General features: G+C 49.0%; 1 protein-coding gene across 1 annotated transcript in view; it reads left to right on the forward strand.

Annotated features, from left to right (window-relative positions):
• SAE1 (SUMO1 activating enzyme subunit 1) overlaps positions 1-22,140 on the forward strand; it is a 64,260-nt gene that overhangs the window by 38,597 nt on the left and 3,523 nt on the right. The window contains exons 7-8 of the mRNA XM_044759079.2: positions 11,646-11,790; positions 20,878-20,947. Coding sequence (XP_044615014.1) covers positions 11,646-11,790; positions 20,878-20,947 — 215 coding nt within the window. The remainder of the gene's footprint in view (positions 1-11,645; positions 11,791-20,877; positions 20,948-22,140) is intronic.

Raw genomic sequence — 22,140 nt, forward strand, 5'->3', positions numbered from 1 at the left:
TTTTTTTTTCTTTGACTCTCAAGGACGTGTGTGGGACAGTTGATAAAGTTTGGAAAAGGTCTGTAGATAAGATAATAATACTCTTATCAATGTTATTTTCACAGTTTCGATAATTGTTTTGTGGTTATGTAAGAGAATGTGCTTGTTTTTAGGAAATACACCCTGATGTTTCTAGAGGCAAATTTCAAATCATCCAGAAAAGATCGTGTGTGTATAGATATGAATATAAAGAAATAATGACAAATGTGATAGAGTGTTAACATTTGGGGAGTCTAGGTGAATTATGCAGGAATTCTGTGTTTCTGTAAGTCTAAAATGATCTCAAAAAAAAAATTAAAATAATGAAAACTAAAACCAAAACAAACCTCCAAAAGACCCAGACCTCAGCACCTGGAAAAATCCTGCTGTTTGAAGGCTGGGTGAGTGGTACCTGCAGAGGGCTTTGTGGTCTGTGCTGGGTCCGTAGGAAGGGCGCATTTGACAGGACGTGCTCAGCCCCTTGCACGTCGGGGAGGTCTTCATCTGTTACTCTGTGTGCACGCCCTTTGGGAAGGAGTCATTTAGCTCCCCGAGATTTTCAGGAGCCCCTGGAGACCTCTGCTGTGGGAGAAGTAGCACATCTCCTGAGCGAGGCGGCGGAGCCTGGCTGAGTCAGGCAGGAGATGTAAGTACCGCGCCGCTGCCGAGCGAGGCTGGGCCAACTCCGCTTTGGGCCCTGCTCTGCTCGAAGGCTTTCTTCCGGCCAGCAGCAGCGTCAGGCAGACTGGGGGGGTGCATTTGCATATAAGCAGTTAACTGACTGCAGACAGCCTTCAGCCTTGTCTGGAGCTGGGCAGGATGCTATGAGGAGTACGCAGGGTGGCTTGGAGGCAGGTACTTGAGGGGCAAAGTGCATGTGTGATGGCCTCTGGCGTGTCACTTGCCCCTGCCGAGCTTCACTGTTGCTGTGTGGCGGATTGAGGATGAGCTGTGAGGCGTCCTAACTAGCTGCCAGTATACACCCGGAGCCTGAAAGAGTCTAATGGAAACCAAGGCTCCAAGCGGAGCTGTTCGTTTCGTTCCACCCTATTGCCTTTTCTCTTCCACAGAGCCTTACAGTTCAAGAACTTGCTGGCAGCGCCTCTCCCCTACAGCCCCAGACAGGCCTCTGCGTGGGGCTCTGTGGGAGTGGAGCTCAGCCTAGACACCTCCTGTTCGCCTGCCTCCCTCCTGCTCATGACTGCCAGGTCTCCCACGGGAGTGCCTCCCACCGGCAGCCGTCATCTGTGGCTCAGGCCCTTTACCAGACTCCCAGCTGGTCTCTGCCTTCTAGGCCCTTTTCAGTCACCCGACGGGTCTATCTGAAAACTAAAGTCCTCCCATGATTCTCTTTTGCCTTCAGGATACAGTTTAGACTTCCTGGGTTGGCATCTCAGACCTGCGGCCTGCTGACCTCTTTTCTCCTTTCCACTCCCTTCTGCCCTTCTTGAAACCTACACTTGTATGAACTACTTGCTCTCCCCTACACTTCTGTCATCCCCTCGTTTCTATACGTGTTTCTATCTCTTCTGCCTGGAATATCCTGCTTCGGCCCTTCCCACTTATCCTCACTGCTCACCTCCGGCGTTACCTCCGGGAACCTAACGTTCCTTATCTGAGTTGGGTTTCCTTCCTCTGTGATCCCGGACTGGGCTCTGGACCACAGAGCTGGCTGGAGGCCAGGGGCCACAGCTCCCTCATCCCCCGACTGTCCGGCACGGGCCTGCCGCAGAGCAGGGGCTTGGTACCAAGTTTGGAGAATCTTGTCATTTCTTAACCTGTGGCTTCGTTAAATTTATTTTAGGCCCGTGTACACCCATCTAGATGGTTCTTTTTTATTTTTTTATAAATTTCTTTTCTTTCTTTCTTTCTTTTTTTGAGAAAGATTATCCCTGAGCTAACATCTGCTGCCAATCCTCCTGTTTTTGCTGAGAAAGACTGGCCCTGAGCTAACATCCATGCCCATCTTCCTCTACTTTATACATGGGACGCCTGCCACAGCAGGGCTTGACAAGTGGTGCTATGTCCACACCCGGGATCCAGACCGGCGAACCCCGAGCTGCCCAAGTGGAACATGCACACTTAACCGCTGCGCCACCGGGCCAGCCCCGACATGCTTCTAATTTGCATAGGTGGCCTTTGGCCTTTCCCCGCTGTGCCACAAGAGGAGAAGTACCTCTAAGCCCCCGACTTGTCTGTAGGACTGTGCCTAAACCCATCAAATAGGGAACTTCCATTGTCCTTTAGCTCAGCACGGCCAGGAACCAAGGGGTCGTTAATAACCAACAGTTCACATCTCTGCTAAGAGCTGGCAAGGACAGACCTCGGGTCTTCCATGTCTTTTCTAAGGTGGCTGATTATTCCTGGGTCATAAATCTAGCCAAACAAGTTTGGAATTCCTATCTACTTTCTCCTGCCACTAAAACCTTCTGAGTCACCTAAGCCCTTGAGGTTTCCGATCTGGATTTGGAAGAAAGAAGTTTAGGTCCCAGCGCTGCCATGTGCTTCCTGGCCTTGAGCAAGCCCTTCACTTAGTGGCCTCTGTTTTCACATATAGAAAAGGAGGAGATGTTGATAATCTTCACCTCCCAGTGATCATGTATAGGAGAGCCTTAGAAGTAGTTTTATTTTCTCCTTTTTTTAATTGTAAAAATAAGACATTTCTTAGTAAGTAAAATCCTCAGAAACCTCAGAGGAAACTGCTAGTTCCTGTGTATTCTTCCAGAACTTTCTAGTATTTTATACTTCATTCTTCCTCATCACTGCATGGATTCTTTTGCAAAGTTTCTTAATGATGGACACTTGGTAATTTTTTTTTACCGTTAGAGAAAGACTTTAAAAAACTTTCTTTGATTCCTCCCTCCTCAATTCTTCCTGCCCCCACCACGCTCCCAACCTCCCTGTTTTTATGATTTTTAATTGATTTTGCCTCTCAACCTCAGCTTGGTTTGGGGATCCGTTCTCTTCAGAAGGAACTTCTCAGTTTAGAACTTGTAGCCTTTGCAAACCAGGCGAGAGCAGCCATCGCTATTTGGGCCTGGGTTCCCAATGGGTGTTCTGGTGTCCAGCAATGACAAGAATTAGCGAGGAGGAGACAGCCACAAGGAAATGGGTTCCGATAATGGGGCCGCAGCTGAGTACTTGTTGATTTGCTGCTGTCATGACCACAAATGTTTAAAAATAATTTGTAGGGAGGGAGAAAGAAAAACATGGGGGTTTTGTTTTTTTTATTTGGGTTTTTTTTTGGTGTCACTGCCTTATCAGTGGTGGAGAATGCAGACCACAGTCATTCAGAAAGGAAGAAGGCACTGCCAGTGCAGAGAGCAGAGAGGTGAGGGGAAGGGCAGAGGTGACCCATGCGTGCAGTTCAGGCTTTACAGCTGTCAGCAGATGGAGTCTCTGGTTAGGGACCTGCTCCCCTCCGTTATAAAGAGTCTTCCTCATAGGGTCACAAGAATTCAATGAAGGCCCAGCCCACGTTGTGCATCAGTAATTTTGTTTTAATTTCTTCAGCTACCCCCAAAGCCCCAGTACACAGTTGTATATCCTAGTTGAAAGTCCTTCTAGTTCTTCTACGGGGGTGCTGCCACAGCATGGCTCGAGGAGCGGTGCATAGGATCCAGACTGGCGAACCCTGGGCCCCCGGAGCAGAGTGCAGGAGCTTAACCGCTACGCCACCAGGCTGGCCCCAGCACTTGGTGATTAAACACTTCACACGCATTTCGATCACCTTAACTCTTCACTACACCCTCCTGAGGGCAGGTTTTACTGTGACCCTCCCGTCTTCACATGAGGAAATCGAGCTTGGAGAGGCTAGGTCATTTGTCTGGGTCGCCAAACCTAGGCAGTGTTTGAGCATCGCCCAGCACTGCGTCTGCTCGAAGTGCTCAGCCAGACTTCACTTATTAGTGTTACTACCACTAGCATTGTGTCCATTTTTAAAATCTGAACTTCACAAGAGCCCTGTAGCATTTTCTTATTTCGCTTCTGCAGATGGGAAGTCGGCCCACCGAGACCAGACTGCAACAGTGGACAACATTGTCAGCAACCTGCCTTGTCTTTTCTCTGCAGACCCACATCCCCCCCACCCCTGGCGTTAGACAGTGTTTGCGGGCTCTCGGGCCCAGGCCCAGCTGCAGTGCTTGTTTAAAGCCTCACATCTTTCCTCCGCCTGGCAGACAGCAGTCACGGGGATGTCCTGTGCCGTCTTCCCTCGGTAGGAGCGCTTGGAGAGAGCAGCAGATGCCCAGAGTCAAGGTCATGTGCCACTCAAGTGCTGGCCTGGAGAAAAGACCCTCTCTCCCTGCCGCGTGTGACCAGGCAGGGCGGTGTGAGTGGAGAGGCTCTGGCAGAGCCGCCCTGTGGGTGGCGGGTGCGGGGGCAGAGCTGGATCCCAGGGGCCGTGCGTGGGCATCCGGGGGTCTCCATCCGCCGCCTCCACAGATTACCTCTGCATTCCAGAGCTTGCTTTGTCCCTTGCTTTTTGTAAATTTCAGTCTTTTAATGCTAGTCAGAATGTTCCACTTAAAAGGTGAGAGTCAAGCTCAGGAATCACTTGACATTTTTTAGAGGAGAAATGGAATATTTGGCCGGTCTAGAGTCTGAATGGGTGGTTTGCTTCATTCATGCTCCTGAGCTCGGGGGTGGGGAGCCAAATCCATTTTAAGTGATTTTTTTTTTTTCAAATGAGCATGTCTTCTTCTTATCTCTGCTCCTAGGAAGGCAGTATAACAGAGAGGCTACGAGTGTGGTGAGTTTTGAGTCCATTGGGACCCTGAGCCTCTCTCTCCTCAGCCTCAGTTTCCCCCCTACAATGGGGATGATAACAAGTGTACCTACCTCACTTTGTTCTATTTTCCCGTAGTAGAGCTCATTCTGAATATAGGATATTGTATGCCTTTTTTTAACCTAAATCTTGAAAAAAAGTGACTAAAAACTGCTTAAATATAATTTTAATAGCTGAATAATGCTGCATTCTCTCAATACATATACCTTATGTAGCCATCCTATTATTGGATGTGAGATTATTTCCAGATTTTCTGTGGTATAAATAACACGGCAATGACTGTTTATACATAATTCAATCAGAGGTCAAGGAGGGTTGCCCTTTTATAAAGATCCTCGATGCCACATCTTCACATGGCCCATCGAGCGTTTGCACTCCCACCAGCTCTGGATGACAGTGCCAGTCCCTCTGCCTTCTTGCTTAGGTTGAGTAATCTTGGTCTTTAATTTGGTAGGCAAAAAATGGCATCTCGTTTTCAGGTCATTTCTGAGAAACAGTACTGTCCTTTCCCCATCAACTTTCATTTGCTTGCCACAGATTCTTTTCAGAAGAGAGTGAGATGTAAATAACAAGAGACAGCTTGGTTTCCCTGTTTTGAGCTGACATGTGATGAGGTCATAGACTAAGGTTTCATTGGAGAGGCGAAAGGGTGGCCAGGCCTCGGAGCTCAGAAGGGGCATTTCAGAGTGAGTCTTCAGGGGAGGCTGCTCTGGAGGTGAGGTCCTCTGGGGAAAGATCAAAGCACTGAGTGGCCGTGGGCCGATGAGTGCCCTCTGTGGATTGTAAGCTCTGCGTTCGACGGCAGGGCCTGGGGCTGCCTGAGTCACTTCTGGGTCCCCAGCACAGCTCAGCACAGGGTCGGGGTGGAGAGCAGGTGGTCAGGAAGTGTTTGTGGATGAAAAAATGAATGGATGAATACATGCTCACACTTGCTTGTAAGTTTCTGGGTTAAAGAGACAAACCAAGAGTGAGGTAAATGAGGAGGGGAGTAACGTGGAGCTGAGCTGACAGATGAGCACATGCCACGAAAGGTAAGAGGCTGCAGGAGCCGGAATCGTGGCAGCTTCCCTGAAATGTCTCCCTTCCTCGGTCCAGCTCTGTCCCTCCTTTGAGCTTCACACCCATGGGCAGTCGTTCTGCACCGCTAGCCCGCAGATAGGGCCTTGAAAGCCAGACTTCTACCTTGTTTCCCTCTTGAGGGCACACGCGGGGCACTGGGTATCTTTTCTTGTTTCTTGCTGGACATTCCATGTCTAGCATATTGTAAATACTTGATAAGAAACACATCCATCCTAGGTATCTTGAAAACTATATTTAATTTGATTAGCGCAAGAGAAAGTCTGGTTAGGATCTGTGAGGACCTCGTCACTTTGTTGTGAGCCCTCTCCTCTCACAGGTGACTGTTGTCCTTCCTTCCCCAAACCCTGAGGCTTCCTGTGGAACAGATATTTTCTCAGTGCCTGCTATGGGGCAAGCCCTGTGCTAGGCATTAAGTAGACAGTAGTGACCAAGACAGATAGGCTGTCTGCTCCACGGAGCACAAAAATCTAGCCGAGTAGACAAGCCAGCCCTTGAACAAGTGAATTTTCACAGATGAGTGTAAAATCATACACTGAGCTCTCGAGCCCCGGAGGGGACGAGCAGCGTGCAGAGCGTCTCAGGGAGCCGCCTCGGCGGAGGCCCCAGAGCTCACAGCCGATCCCCTGCTGGTGGTTACATGCAGGCTTTCAGCTTGAGCAGCTGTGGGACACGGAGTGAGTCTGTCGCCTTCTCTAGGGGCGTGTGAGCTGCGTTTCTGGGGATTGTGGAAGAGTAGCGGCAGTTCTGGAATACTCCTATTCCTGTCGTTTACCAAGTTCTGACGCTGTTCCTGGCACTGTCTTGGGTGCTTTACATGTATGAGTCGTTTCAGTCCTGAAACCCTGGACGGTACGTGCTCTGAGGATTCCCATTGTACAGGGGAGGCTCAGGGATGTGGTCACTTGCCCAAGGTCACAGTAAGTGGGAAAAAGGGCTCCGCACTGCTGCACTCTGCTGCCTGCCGGTGCCAGAGCTCCCGGGCCTAGAGGGGCTTTGCACAGGGAGGACGCCACAGGCCCTGAAGAGCAGCCTGGCCACCGGGCGAGGGTGAGAGGGCAGCGAGGGTCAGAGGTCAGGCGTTCAGGGCTGGAGCCTGGTGAAGAGGCCGTGGCTCATCTGCTGGGGAGGAGCCTGGCTGCGTGAGGGGACCCCATTCCGCCCCCGTAGTGCTGTCTCGAGTGCCTTCTCTACTGCCCACCTTTTGTTCTCGTGTCATTTTTGTCTGTCACCCTCACTGAACGCTCTCAGAGGGCAGAGCGTCCATGTGTCCCTTTTGCTCTCCCCTGCCTGGCTCAGGGCCTGGCACGTTTGTTGAATGAACACTTGACTGAACGACACACCTAGCGATGGTCTGAGGAGATGGGCTCTGGGCTCAGAGGATCACTGTGCTTTTCATCTGAGGTGTATGTGCCCCAGGATCGGAGCCGATTCCAGGCCATTCCCGGAGATGAGGAGTCTTCGCTGAGTGGGCAGGCTGGGGAGACTGGGGAGACTGGGGGGCAGGGGTGTCTGGCACAGAAAAGTGTGAGGCGCCAGTCAGGCAGAAGAGGTTTTTATATACATTTGGCTTTTTTCCTCCCTCAATTGAGCTATTTTTAGAGACTGCAATTGAGTCGGGGCTAATTTGCAACATCGACTTTATTATTTTTCTATAAAAATATTGGGTTTTTTTCAGTGGCCTTAGTGATTATGCCAAATAAAATCACACAATTTAAATGCAATAAGAAGTTTGTAGAAAGAAATACAGTGATTAATAATATTGCTTTCCAAATTACTGTTATAATGCTAATCGAATGTTCTGATTCAGATTACGCTTGAATTTGAAAATTTTTTTTTTTGCAAAGGTAGTAGTATATTCACATGTACACAGTTTTTCCTCTAATCCATGGAAAGGTGCTTGGTTTCTCCTTTTCGAAGTTTGCCTTTTCTGTTAGATGGGCAGGTCCTGAACTTAAGCAGAGGTACTAGCCTGCCATCTCTAGCGATGAATGTCAGCCCCCTGGACTCAGCAACCTGAGTTAATTAAAAGGTTCAGTTGAAGTTAATCCAGTTTGGAACTCTAATTTCGTGCAGTGTGTGGCCACGATTCGGTGAGTCATCTTTTGGCAGAGCAGCTCTCCGTCCCTGACAGTACTTGATCCTGACGGAGCAGTTTATAATCTGGAAGCTGGCGGGGAGGTGCTCCTCAGAAATGCAGAGTCAACAATGATGTGTGTGTGTGTCTGGCTATTTGGGAGGAGCAGAAGGCAGAACAAAGAGTGGAATTTAATAAGCAAGAGCTCGTCAGGGGCTGGGGTCAGTTCTGAGGCTGCTGCCTGTCTAGAACACGGGCTTCTTCCCGCCCCCTCCACCCCTGCTAACTGGAGTGCTGACATTAGAAGAAGAGTGAAAAATACCGCTTCTGTTTGCTTTGCTGCAAATAAGTGGCCGAACTGACTGGCCCCCTTCCCAGAGGCCCCGGGAGGACTTCAGATGTGGTCAGCGAGGTATCTGGACGGTGCCAGCCTGCCGGCCCTTGTCCAGGCGGGCTGCCCCAGGAGCAGGCAGGGGGCCCAGAGACACCGCGGGCCAGCTGCTGGCGGCTTCGCTCCTCCTCTTAGTGCCGTCCTCTCTTTCCGAGACAAAACTGGTCTTCCTCTCAAGATTGATGGACAAGCTTTCATATGGCCTCCGCCAACATTTCTCACCCACTGGACTAGTGACTTAAGATCAACAGACCACTTGGGAGGGCAGGGCCCATCTGGCAATGTGTCTCACAAAAATCTGGTCCAATGCGAGTCCCCCGAGGCGCGGGGCAGAGAGCCAGACCACTGGGAGCCCTTGGGGCTGCATTCCTCGTGGTCCTGCCTTCCTCACGGTCCTGCCTTCTCCTGGGTTCGAATAGGCTTAAGGAGCACAGACTCTGAGTGCGAGAGCTGGCATTTCTGCTCCACTGCTTTTTGGCAGTTAGATCAAATAAGCCGCTTAATCTCTCTGGCTTCAGTTTCCTCACCCCTGAAGTGGGAAGACTAGTGGGACCCACCTCCCTCCCCTCACCAGGTGACTGTGGGTGAGTGTCAGTGCACATCAAATGTTTAGTCCCCGGCAAAAGGACGAGTGTTGGCGGCGGACGTTAGCTCAGGGCTAATCTTCCTCAAAAAACAACGAGTTTAGAATATAGGCTGGGCATGTAGGAGGCCCTGTTTGCTTTGCAATTATCATAAGGGTCTGAGCTTTGCTTCTAGAGCTATATTTTCTAACCAAAAGATGAAAAGCTTTGTGGTGAGGGCTGAAAAAAGTATCCTCTCTTCTCCGTCCCTGTGACAGTCAGAGCTTCTTTCCCAGTGACACAGAAATGAGAAGATCACACAGCAGGCTGCCAGCGTGCGGCTCCTGCTGCTGTCCAGCGTGGCGGGAAACCAGGTGGCCTCCGCATCCACGTGGTTGCCACGGCCGCTCGGATTGTGCAGCGTGAGCAGCCTGTGCTTGGCGTGGCCTCCATCTGCTCAGGCAACACTGCTACTCGTTCTGGTCTCTCCTCGTGTCCTGTCAGGGGTGATTGGCAGGAATAGCGCTGGCATTCGATACAGTCTGCTTGGAGTAGCCGCTGTCTTGGCTGGACTAGCAGGTTCCAGATTCCTTTGTCTTCCCAGGACATTGTTGAGGAAGGCGTGGGCTAAACAGGGATTAACTGCCACTTCCGCAGGCTTTTCTCCACCCTGCCCCGGTTGCCTACTGGATTGCATTCATTTACTCCACACTGTGATTGCAGCACCGCGTCTCCGAAGTTGGAGGGTAAGCTTAGGTGATGGCAGATCAGTGCCAGGCAGCATCCGGATTGTCATCAGCTTTGAGTTGGCTGCCAGGTGGTCAGGTAGAATTGAGGGTTCCAGGAGCTGTGTTCTTGAAAAAGCGAGGAGAGTAACGTTCCCAGACAGCAAACAGTATTCAGAACAGGTGTTCTGGAGTCTTTTAAATCTCTGATGTGCAGAGCCCTATACTGGGCGTGTGAATGTTGCCAGAGAAATACAGACCAGGGGCCCTTCTCTGACACTGGCGCTGAGAAAAGCATAGCCCACAGCAGCTTCTGTCATCTTTTACTTGGGCCTCCGCAGTTTGGGATCTTCTTGAGATGCTTTATAAGCCGTTTATGAACTTCTCTTGGCCTTCAGTGGGACCATCTGTTGTGGCTCCTAAATTCTTCTCCTCCCTCTGTCACCTTCCTACTTGCAGAGACCAGGACCCACTCGCTCACCATTGCACCTTTAGCACCTAGGTCTGCTGGGCACACAGGAAGTGCTCAGGCATGCTCGCGAACGAATGAATTCGTGCTACTTCTTGGAGAGTGGGTCTCAGCCTGGGCTACTCGTCACCAAAACTGTGAGTCTTAAGAAGGCAAGAGGGGCTGGCCCTGTGGCCGAGTGGTTAAGTCCGCACGCTCTGCTTCGGCGGCCCAGGGTTTCGCCAGTTCGGATCCTGGGCGGGGACATGGCACCGCTCATCAGGCCACGCTGAGGCACCGTCCCACAGAGCACAACCAGAGGGGCCCAGAACTAGAACATACAGCTGTGTACTGGGGGGCTTTGGGGAGAAGAAGAAGGAAAAAAAGAAGACTGGCAACACAAGTTAGCTCAGGGCCAGCCTAAAAAAAAGCAGAATTGTCTGGGGAAAAAAGGCAGCAAGAGCATCACACTGACTCCTTAGTCGAGGTGGGTTCCAAAGACTCGGGTGTGTGAGGAGCCTCACGGCAGTTGCCTGAGTTTCAGTCCACCTTAACTTTTGCAGAGAGCCACTTGTACTGATAGAGGGTATAATTTGCTGAACGAGTTCCCTTTCTCAGCCAGCAGAAACGGAAGCAGTCTGTAAAGTGTAAAGCACCCTCCGGGTGTGAGGCGCCAGCTACCCCCGAGTGCCCGGGGGTCCGTGTGTCTCTGCTTCTGCTCTGGGACAGCTTGTGTGATGTGGGGGGGCAGAGTCCTGCCCACAGACTAGGCCCGAAGCTGGCTGTGCGCTCGGCTGCCTCGGGGAGCAGGTGGGGCACAAGAATGCCACCCACCCAGTTCACAGTGAACGTTGTGGACAGGGTGTAGTGGCGGTAGAAGGTGCTGGTATTTTGGCTGATCTTATCCTGCTCCTGCCTGTGTCTTTTGTTTGGACTGAAAATTGAAGCCTCGTTAGGATCTCGTGACACAGCAGCTCTGATTCTCTGGCGTCATCGGAACCTTTCCTCTGGTCCACGACCAAAATTCAACGTCCATTTCTGGAGGTTGACATAATTGCTGTAGTAAGGGCGGTTTTGTTTGTAATGACCTGCCTGTCTGATGAGTCTGGGCATTTGGCTGGCCTTTCTGGCTGGAGCGGCCCTTTGAACTGATGCCTAGAATGCATGCTTCCCACTCCTGACCTCTCCGCTGGGTCACCATACGGCCTTTTCCCTCTGCTGGAAGCTGCTCCCCTGCGTGCCCCGCAAACTCGCACACACCACGCTCAGCTGTTGCTTCCTCGGGGAAGCCTTACCTGCCACCAGCCTACTGCTGACGTCAGAGCCTCTGTTGTACTCTCGTGCCACTCATCCCAGTAGTTTTGGTCATTTTTGTAATTACTTACTGCCTTTCTGACTGTATTTGTTGAATAAATGAAAAGTGTATTACCTTTCACTTGGCCCACGTTTTAATTAAGGTGCTACTTTCTATAGAATGGAAAACACTTGAATTATCCACAGCTGGAAGCATTTATTGTGGAAAGACCTGCTTTTTAACCTGCCTCCTCCTTCCTTTCCCAGTGCTCCTGAAGTTCCGCACGGATAAGGGCAGAGATCCTAGTTCTGACACCTTTGGGGAAGATTCTGAGCTGTTGCTGCAGATCCGAAACGATGTGCTCGACTCCCTGGGCGTTAACCCTGACCTGCTTCCCGAAGACTTTGTCAGGTTGGTCTCGGTTTTTGTCGCGCTTTAGCCTGGATGGATCCACGTCTGCTTCCAGTGTTTGCCTTAATTTGGGGAGATGCTGTGCTCAGCCCAGGAGCCCTGAGAGCCCGCCGCCCGCATCCTGCCGCTCCGCAGCCGCTGCCTGTCTGCCGCTGTGGCCGCCGTCTGAGTGGACCGGGCGCTGAAGGCCCCGTTCTTCATCACAGTGTTTGACATTCGCATCGTGGGCAATTCCAGGCACTGTAAAATCGAAATACCTTCTGTACCTTTCTTTTTCACTTTACTTAACGTTGTTTTGGGGGATGTTTCCAGATCGGTATGTAGTAGTGTCCTCCCTCGTTTCTGCGGCTCTCTAGTGCTCCAGCACAGAAGCAGTGTAGGTTATTATTTTTTATTTTTTTTTATTTTTTAAAGATTGGCACCTGAGCTAACATCTGTTGCCAATCTTGCTTTTTTCTTCTTCTCCCAAAGCCCCCAGTGCATAGTTGTGTATTCTAGTTGTAGGCCCTCTGCTTGTGCCATGTGGGACGCCGCCTCAGCGTGGCCTGATGAGCAGTGCTAGGTCTGTGTCCAGGACCCGAACTGGCCAAGCTGGGCCGCTGAGGCAGAGCACACGGACTAACCACTCGGCCACGGGGCCGGCCCCTAGCGTAGTTTATTGAAGTGGTCCCCTGCTGCCTCGAGTTGTGGCCCAGCTTTTATGATCTCATCATGCTGTAGTGTGTGACCTTGTGTGTGTCATTTCATATGTGTAGAGATATAGTGGCAGGATAAATTCTGGAAAGGGAGAGGCTGGGTCAGAAGACTGGTTTCCCGTTCCTAGTTAGTGCCCCATGCCCCTCCGTTGATGGCTTATCACTCTGTCCCGTCGGCAGCAAAGGCATCCATGTTGCAGCGTCTTCGCCCTTGGGCACTGGATGCTTTCACCTTAGCCCACCAGGCTTCTGCTCTTTTCCGCAGTCAGGTATAGGGTTTGATTGGCGAGTCCAAATGCTCAGGAGGTCACGAACCCCTTGCCAGCAGTTCTGGGATCCCTACTCACGCTCGTTCTCTCAGTGTCTTCGGGGGACACCCTGGCCTGCTGCTGCACTGCCAGCGTGTGGCAGTACTAACGACAGCTGTGATTTATGGAGCAGCTATTAGTACTGGGCGCTGTGGCGGCTGCTTTATGTACACGGTCCTATAAAACCCATTTGATAGGTGAGTAGGAGTTAAGTTGGAGCGCAGAGAAGTTAAGTGCCTAGTCCAAGGTTATGTAGCTAATAACAGTAGCATGGTGTGTTAGAGACTTTCTCTGCTTTACCTACACAGCCCCATTTAATTGTCACAGTTCTCCTTGACGTGTGTGTGGTTGTTTTCCCATCAGTGAAATGAAGAAGCAGGCCCCGAAGGATACAGGCCCTTGTGTGAGGTTTTAGCAGGTAGCCACCCAGGATCTCCCCCAGGTCTCGCCCCAATGCCAGTCTCCGGGCGCAGCACACGGCCCTGGCTGCTTTTCAGCAGTAAAGTGGATCAGACTCTCTTCTCCAGTGCCATCTTTCTTCACTTGTGGCTGGGAAGCTCGTTCAGCTACTGGCAACCACCAACCCCCTGATTTAGGAGCAGCAGTGCGCTTTGAATCACCTGCCGAGCCCTCGGTCAAAACGAGGCAGCTGGCACCATGGGTCAGGACCTCATGACGCTGCAGGCTGGGATAGGGTCCCTGTCCCGGGCTAACAGCCAGGCACACGTCTCTCGGTAGAGGAAGGACAGCGTGCGAGAAGCCAGTGGTGCCTGCTCTGTGCTTCACGGCAGGAGGGGGCTGGCTCACGCGGGGCTCCAGTTTCAGCAGACCCGGCCAGGTGGGCCGGGCCGCCAAGCGTAGCCAGTGCCGGACCGTGGCTATGCAGCCAAGTGACTAATTTGGGCATTTAGAGTGATGAACGGCCTGCCTCTGCGTCGCCAGCCAGTGGCAGAGGCCCCACTTCCCAGGAGGAGAAAGCCGCAGCCTGACTGCTAACAGCCTGACTCATTGCCGCCCGGTTTCTCTGCGCAAAGCGCTCTCCCGTGCCGAGGGCCTCAGGGGCTCAGCTGCTCCCACACTATCGCCTTTTAAGTGAGAGGGGTTTGGGGCCTCTTGAAGCCTGTCTGTGGATAGTGGAGATGAGGCCTGAGATGGGACGGGGCCGCCAGCAAGGAAATGAGCCGCCGCCTGGCAGCTGAGCTGCCCTCCCAAATTGCCCACCGCCAGCCTGGCACAGGGTGTGCTCACTTGAGTGGGGACAGCTGTGCACAAGTCTCCCTTTCCCTCATCTGTCTGGGCTCCGCTCGCGCCCTCCTGTTCGCTATGTTCCTTCATCTCTTTGCGGAGAGCGCTACTGCTGTTCTGGTGATGGAAGTAACCTGCCTGTCGCCAGGGAGCATGGAGGCAGAAGACGGTCCGCGCAGTCCCTCACTGAGAGGCAGTGCTGCTGGCCTTTCGGGTGCAGCCTCTCGGGCTTCTCTGTGTATCTAGTCACTTCTCCTCTTTCCTCTTTTTAAATATCAAAATGAGATCATACTGCCCACGAGAACCTTCTTTTTTCTGCATATCATGGGCCTGTTTGTGTCAAAAATACAGATCCATATTCTCACGTGTACTTTGTAATGTTTCACTGTCTGATATATGGTTACTTAATTAACCATTTCCTTATCGGTGGGTATTTAAGTTGTTTATGGTTTTTCATTATTATAAACATGTATGGTGAACATTCATAATTTGTATATGTAATATAACTTTTACTGTTAAATTTTTTTATGGTAAAATATACACAACATAAAATATACTATTTTAACCATTCTTGGGGGGGGTGTTTTGGGGTTTTTTTTTTTTTAAGATTTTATTCTTCCTTTTTCTCCCCAAAGCCCCCTAGTACATAGTTGTGTATTTTTAGTTGTGGGTCCTTCTAGTTGTGCTATGTAGGACACCGCCTCAGCATGGCTTGATGAGCGGTGCCATGTCTGCGCCCAGGATCCGAACCGGCGAAACCCTGGGCCGCCAAAGCGGAGCAGTGAACTTAACCACTTGGCCACAGCATTGGCCCCTATTTTAACCATTCTTAAACATACAGTTCCGTGGCACTAAGTACCTTCACGTTGTTGTGCAGCCCTCACTACTCTGCATCTTCGTCTAAACTCAGAATCTGTACCCATTAGACACTGGCTTCTGTGCTGCCTTTCCCCAGCCCCTGATGAGTTCCATTCTACTTTCTGTCTCTGAATTTGATTATTCGAGGTATCGCACATAAGTGGAATCATGCAGTATTTGTCCTTTTGTGAACTTAGCTGGCTTTTAAATTACAGAAAGGTACGTATGTTGTGGAAAAATCAGATAATGCAGAATAAATTCAAAGATGAAAATGAAAACCACTCATAAATCCATTACCCAGAGAAAACCACTGACCATTTGGTATTATATCTTCTTACACATTTTCTACAATAGCATATGTAAAATCTGCAAAATCCTTTGTAGGTTTTTAAAAAATACTCATAATATTCATTGCTAGCAAGGGTGATGGAAAAAGATGCAACCTTTATAAGAAAGACAAGTTGGAAAGGCATTAAAGAGTTAATCACATAGGACAGTGCAATGTTATGCACAGATTACAAATGATGTTTATTATGAAAAATGTCAAACATATAGAAAAATGGAAAGCGTAATAGAGTAGTGAACACCTGAATACTACTCAGCTGGGTGCAATTGTAAATCTTTTGCCTTTTGTCTTTGGGGAGGGGCATAACGATGACGTGATTGTTGCTTAAGGATGCCTCAGAGTTCATCTGTTGCATATGCTCCTGTGTCTCTTTTAATCTAGGAGTTGGCAAACTCTGGCTTGCCACCTGTTTTTGTAAATAAAGTTTTATTCCACACCTACTCATTCGTATATTATCTGTGACAGCTTTCGTAGAGTTTTTGCAGCTCTCCAACAGCAGACTTGAAGAGTTGAAACAGAGACCATATGGCCCATAAAGCCAAAAGAAATTTACTGTCTGGTTTGTTAGGAAGTTTCCCGACTCCTGCTCCAGAACAGTTTACCACCTTTTTCTCTTTTTTCCAGTTGTATTGTAGACTATCCCATGTTCTGGTTTTGTCTGTTTCTTGAGGTAGTGCTTGTTTTCTTATTTAATTTTTATTATTTAGACATATATAGCAAAATTCACTCCTGTTTCCTCATAGTGTGTTTTTAAAAATTTACATACAATAAAATGTATTTTTTTTTTTTGTTACACAGCTCTGTGACTTATGTGTCTTTATATGACTTTTGTTTGCGAGTTCTCTGTAGTTTTACAAAGGTGTAGGGCTGTGTAACCACCACCACGATCCAGATACAGGAAAGTTTCATCGCCCCACAGACCCCCTCCTGATGCCTTGTTGTGGTCAGCCCTTCCCACCTGCCCCCGCCCACCTGTGCCCTGTCCCGCGGTCCTGCCTTTTCCATACTGTAGCGTGAGTGGAATCATGGAGCAGGCGTAGTCTTTTGGGCCTGGTGTCCTTCAGTTAGCTTACTGCGCTGACGTTCATCCACGTGGTGTGAACGGATGGCTCTTCCTTGTTCTTGCTGAGTAGTGTTCCACTGTATGGATTACCACCTGTGTTCACCCGATGAGGACGCTGGGCTGTCCTCAGTTTTTGGCAGTTCTGACTGAAGCCGCTGTAAACATTCACGTGTTTTTGTGTGAATGTAAGTGTTCATTTCTCCGAATGTGTATACCCAAGAGTGGAGTTGATGGCTCGAATGGTAACTCTGTGTTTAGCATTTTGAGGAACTGCGAAACTGTCTTCCACAGCGGACACGCTGCTTTACCATCCTGACCGCACTCTGTGTGGGGTCCACTTTCTCCACGTCCTTGCCAACAGGTGTTACCGTCTGTCTGTTTTAGGCCTTAGTGGGTAATGAGTTGTATCTCATTATGGTTTTTATTTGTATTTCCCAAATGACTAACGATGTAGAGCATCTTTTCATGTGCTCACTGGCCATTTGTGTATGTTCTGTAGAGAAATGTGTACTCGGATCATTTGCCCATTTTTTTAATTGGGTTGTTTTTTATTGTTAAATCATAAGAGTTCTCCGTATATTCTGCATGTAAGTCCTTTATCAGATACATGATTTGCAAAACTTTTCTCCCATTCTGTGGGTTATCTTTTCACTTTCTTTTTTTTTTTTAAGATTTTATTTTTCCTTTTTCTCCCCAAAGCCCCTTGGTACATAGTTGTGTATTTTTAGTTGTGAGTCCTTCTAGTTGTGGCATGCAGGATGCCGCCGCAGCATGGTCTGATGAACAGTGCCATGTCCATGCCCAGGATTTGAACTGAGAAAACCCTGGGCAGCTGAAGTGGAGCGCGTGAACTTAACCACTCGGCCACAGGGGTGGCCCCACACTTTCTTTCTTTCTTTTTTTCTTTGCTGAGGAAGATTTGCCCAGAGCTAATATCTGTGGCAACCTTCCTCTATTTTTTAGTATGTGGGCTGCTAGCACAGCATGGCCACTAACAGAGCAGTGTAGGTCTGTGCCTGAGAACCGAACCTGGGCCACTGAAGTGGAGCATGCTGGACTTTAAGCACTAGGCCACCAGGACTGGCCCCTCACTTTCTTGAGGGTATCCTTTGAAGTACAGGTTTTTAATATTTAGGAAATATAATATGTCTGTTTTTCTTTTTTCACATAGGCTTTTGGTATCTAAGAAAACATTGCCCAATCTAAAGTCATGAAGATTTATTCCTCTGTGTTTTCTTCTAAGAGTTTTGTAGTTTCAGCTTGTGCATTTAGGTCTGTGATCCATTTTTGAGTTAACTCATACATGGTGTGAGGTAGGGGTCCAGGTTATTTCTTTTGCATGTAGAAACCCAGTTGTTCCAATACCATTTGTTAAAAAGACTATTTATTTTCCCATTGAGTAGTCTTGGCACCTTAGTCAAAACTCAGTCGAGGAGCCAGCCCTGAGATGCAGTGGTTAAGTGCACACATTCTGCTTCAGTGGCCTGGAGTTCGCCAGTTCGGATCCCAGGTGCGGACATGGCACCGCTCATCAGCTATGCTGTGGCAGGCGTCCCACATATAAAATAGAGGAAAATGGGCATGGCTGTTAGCTCAGGGCCAGTCTTCCTCAACAAAAAGGGGAGAGTTGGCAGCAGATGTTAGCTCAGGGCTAATCTTCCTCAGGAAAAAAAAAAGTCGACTGTGTATGTGTTATTTCTGGACTCTCGGTTCTGTTTCATTGATCTGTATGTCTGTTTTTATGCCAGTACCACACTGTCTTGATTACTGTTGCTTTCTAGTAGTAAGTTTTGAAATTGGGCCATATGAGTTCTCCAACTTTGTTCTTCGTTTTCAAGATGGTTTTGGCTAGAGACAGCCCTGAAGGCCTAGTGGTTAAAGTTTGATGTGCTCTGCCTCAGCAGCCTGGGTTTCATTGCCGGGTGTGGAACCACACCAGTTGTCTGTCAATAGCCATGCTGTGGTGGTGGCTCACATAGAATAAGTAGAAGGGCTTACAGCTAGAATATACAAGAGTGCACTGGGCCTTTGGGGAGGGAAAGAAAAAAAGAAAGGAAGGTTGGCAACAGATGTTAGCTGAGGGTGAATCTTTCCCAGCAAAAAAAAAGAAATTGAAGAAAAGGATTGTTTTGGCTATTTTGGGTCTCTTACATTCCCATATGAATTTTAGGGTGGGTTTTTCCGTTTCTACAAAAATGGCATCTGGAATTTTGGTAGGGATTGTGTCAAATATATAGATTGATTTAGGGAGTATTGCTATCTTAATATTAAATCTTCTGATCTGTGAACATGAGCTAGCTTTCCATTTTTTTAGGTCTTTTATTTCTTTCAACAGTGTTTTGTAGTTTTCAGAGTGTAAGTTTTAGACATCTATTTCTAAATTTATTCCTAAATACTTTATTCTTTTGGACGATATTGTAAGTGGAATTCTTAATTTCCTTTTTCAAAATATTCCTTGATAATGTATAGAAATACAGTTGACTTTTGTCTATCAATCTTGTATCCTAAGCTTTGCTGAATTAATTTAGTAGTTCATATAATTTTTCTGTAGATTCCTTAGTGTTTTCTATATACTTGATCACGTCATCTGTGAATATATATTACTTCTTTTCTAACGTGGATCTCTCTGATTTGTTTTCCTTCTTTGATGGCCCTGGCTAGAGCCCCAGTGCAGTGTTGGCTGGAGGCGGTGAGAGCACCCGTCTTTGTCCTGCTCCTGATCTTAGCGGGAAAGCTGGCGGTCTTCCACCATAAAGTACGATGTTAACTGTGGAGTTCTCACAGTTGCCCTTTAAGAAATTTCCTTCTATTCCCAGTTTGTTGAATGTTTTTATCAGGAAAAGGTGCTGGATTTTGTCACATGCTTTTGCTGTGTCTGTTGAGATGATCGTGTGTTTATTGTCCTTTATTCACTTAATATGGCATCCTACATTGATTGATTTTTTTCAGATGTTAAACCATCCTGTCATTCCTGGCATAAATCCTACTTAGTCATGGTGGATAATTTTTTCTATACGTTGGTTTGGTTTGCTAGCATTTTGTTGAGATAATATACTTATAAGAGGAAAAAAGCAGCATGTTAAATCGTATAGTATGATCACACAGAATGTAGGTGTATTTTTTTAAAAAAGGGAGAATCTTCCCTCATTTGATTATCTTTGAGTAGTGGAGTTGTGGGTGACCAGTTTTCTTTGGTGGCGTTCTCTGTGTGATTTATAGTTCCACAGTGGACCTTTCAGCAGGAGGAAGAGTTCCCTCTGGGCTTGAACAGGTGGCAGTGCTGGTCCCGGCCAGAGGCGAGGAGACGGTACCCTCACACAGTTGGTGGGAGCTGAAACGGATGTGGCCTTCCTGGAGGGCGGTGTGGCCCAGTGTCTCGGGACCCAGCGATTCCGTAGTTAGGGACTTGCCAGAGGAGTTACTTGGACGCCTATGTATGCCAAGATGTGTGATCGCAATGTCGAATGACTCAGGAATCCATCAGTGGGTTATAGAGTGGGATGAATAACAGTTGGTATTACTTGGGTTTTAAATTATTTATGTTTAGATTTGTGCACTTTTTTTTTTTTTTTCTAGATTTTATTTTTTTCCTTTTTCTCCCCAAAGCCCCCCGGTACATAGTTATATATTCTTCGTTGTGGGTCCTTCTAGTTGTGGCATGTGGGACGCTGCCTCAGCGTGGTTTGATGAGCAGTGTCATGTCCGCGCCCAGGATTCGAACCAACGAAACACTGGGCCGCCTACAGCAGAGCGCGCGAACTTAACCGCTCGGCCACGGGGCCAGCCCCTAGATTTGTGCACTTTTTAAAATGTCTAGAAGGATGTGCGCCACACTAGGAAGCTTGGAGGTGGTCTCCTGGTGGTAGGGCTCCTTGGGCAAGCTTTCCCCGCACTCGTCTTTGTTCCAGTTTGCTTATTAGTTAAAAAACGCCGTTGTGTTCAGGGCTGGGAACTGGCAGGGCACCCCTTCTCTGGGGAGTGGTGGAAGAAAGTGTTTCCTGCCCAAGATGGGTGATTTGGAGGGGGGCAGGTGACAGTATTAGCTAAAATTTGTCCTCTGGGTGCCCCATCCTGGCCCAGAAGGGCTGATATCTCTGTGGGTAGTGAGACTTTTTTCTGCCCCCGTGCTGTAATTTCAGGCCGCAGATTTCCCATGCCTCCTGCATGTCAACACAGGCCTTTGCCCGGACGTTGTCTGGGAATAGCATATAGAACCCACTGCCCACTGCGGGTCAGGAGGGAATTGCGAGAATGTGACCGGGGCACTGAAACATCTGATATTTGTAGTGCCTTATTTTTAGGAGGCACAGATATAGTCTTTCCTTTAACTTAAAAAAAAAATGTTGTGAAACCGTTCCTGCCTGGCGAGGTTCAAAGGTCTTTCCCAGCCACCTCCTAACCCCCTGGATCAGATTTAATTGTCACGTCTAGATGCCAACGTTGGCATTGCTGTCTGAATTGACTCCTCTGGTGGGAGGTGTTTTTATGCAGGCCAGCCCACTCCTGACCTGGCCAGGTGTCCTGTCAGCCCTGCTGTTGCTCACGACCCCATTTCGCTGTCTTCTCTCTCAGGTATTGCTTCTCCGAGATGGCCCCCGTGTGTGCAGTGGTCGGAGGGATCCTGGCCCAGGAAATTGTGAAGGTAAAAAGTCACTGCAAAGCAGACGATAATTGACCCTCGGCACCATGACCTCATGGGGGCGCCAACATGGATTGCTCAGAACCGGCTCAGAGAGCTGCCAGGTTTCTCTGGCCCCGATCCTCCTGGTTTCGTGCGCTCCCCTTTCCCTCGCTATCCCATTCTCTCCAGCCCATGCAGGTGGGCATTCAGCAAATGAAATTGAGGACCTACTCTGTCCCAGAGCTGACACTGTGCCCTTCAGACGCCATCTGCCGTCCCCTCACTATACAGATTAGTATCTGGTGCTGATGATGTTTGCCAGCTATATTGTTCCTCATGGCTCCGTGAGATGGGTACTGTCATGATCCCCATTTAAGGGGAGGACACTGAGCTCCAGAGAGGGGACGCCAAAAACCTGGGCTCTTAACCTCGACTGTATGGCTTCTCTCCATCTGTGACCCTGGCGTCAGAGCTCCCTCTCGTTAAAGCCCACGCCACAGGCATTTACAGAGGAGTGGAGTGTGTGCCCTATGCCAGGAGCCCCACGAGGCTCCGTACAGGGTGCCTGTGACCTCCCCTCAGAAGGGAGGTGTTTCACCTGGGCTCTCGTAACCAGTAACTAGCACAGCCTTTGAGTGTATTCTGGAAGGTTTCAGTTGACAAAACTATAGTATATGGCCAAATATATTTTACTTTCTTTGGGGACTCTGGTATTTGCCTGGAGACGTTGTCTGCCTTTCGGCAGCTTTAGTGGACTTACAGTGATGGCGTGTCCTTTGCTCTCACGGAGCGGAGTCGTGCCTGGCGAAATGATCTCCCACGTCCACATATATGCCAAGTCCAAGCTTAGGAGGGTGCTTTGGGGATGCAGAGTTCCACTGCTTTGCCTTGGGGTCTGTAAATTTGCTCTGGAGACATTTGGCTCAGTTGGATAGTCCCACTGTGTTCTTAAGGCTCTTTTTTTCTCTCTTCTTTCCTGATCCTTCTCTCTGGACCAAACTTTTTTTTTAAAGATTGTCACCTGAGCTAACATCTTTTGCCAATCTTTTTTTTTCTTCTCCTCAAAACTCCCCAGCACATACGCATATATTTTCAGTTGTGGGTCCTTCTAGTTGTGGCATGTGGGACACCACCTCAGCATGGCCTGATGAGCAGTGCCATGTCCGCGCCCAGGATCCCAACCCGCAAAACCCTGGGCTGCCGAAGCGGAGCGC

This window comes from Equus asinus, chromosome 26 (assembly GCF_041296235.1).
Source record: "Equus asinus isolate D_3611 breed Donkey chromosome 26, EquAss-T2T_v2, whole genome shotgun sequence".
Classification (NCBI taxonomy): domain Eukaryota; kingdom Metazoa; phylum Chordata; class Mammalia; order Perissodactyla; family Equidae; genus Equus; species Equus asinus.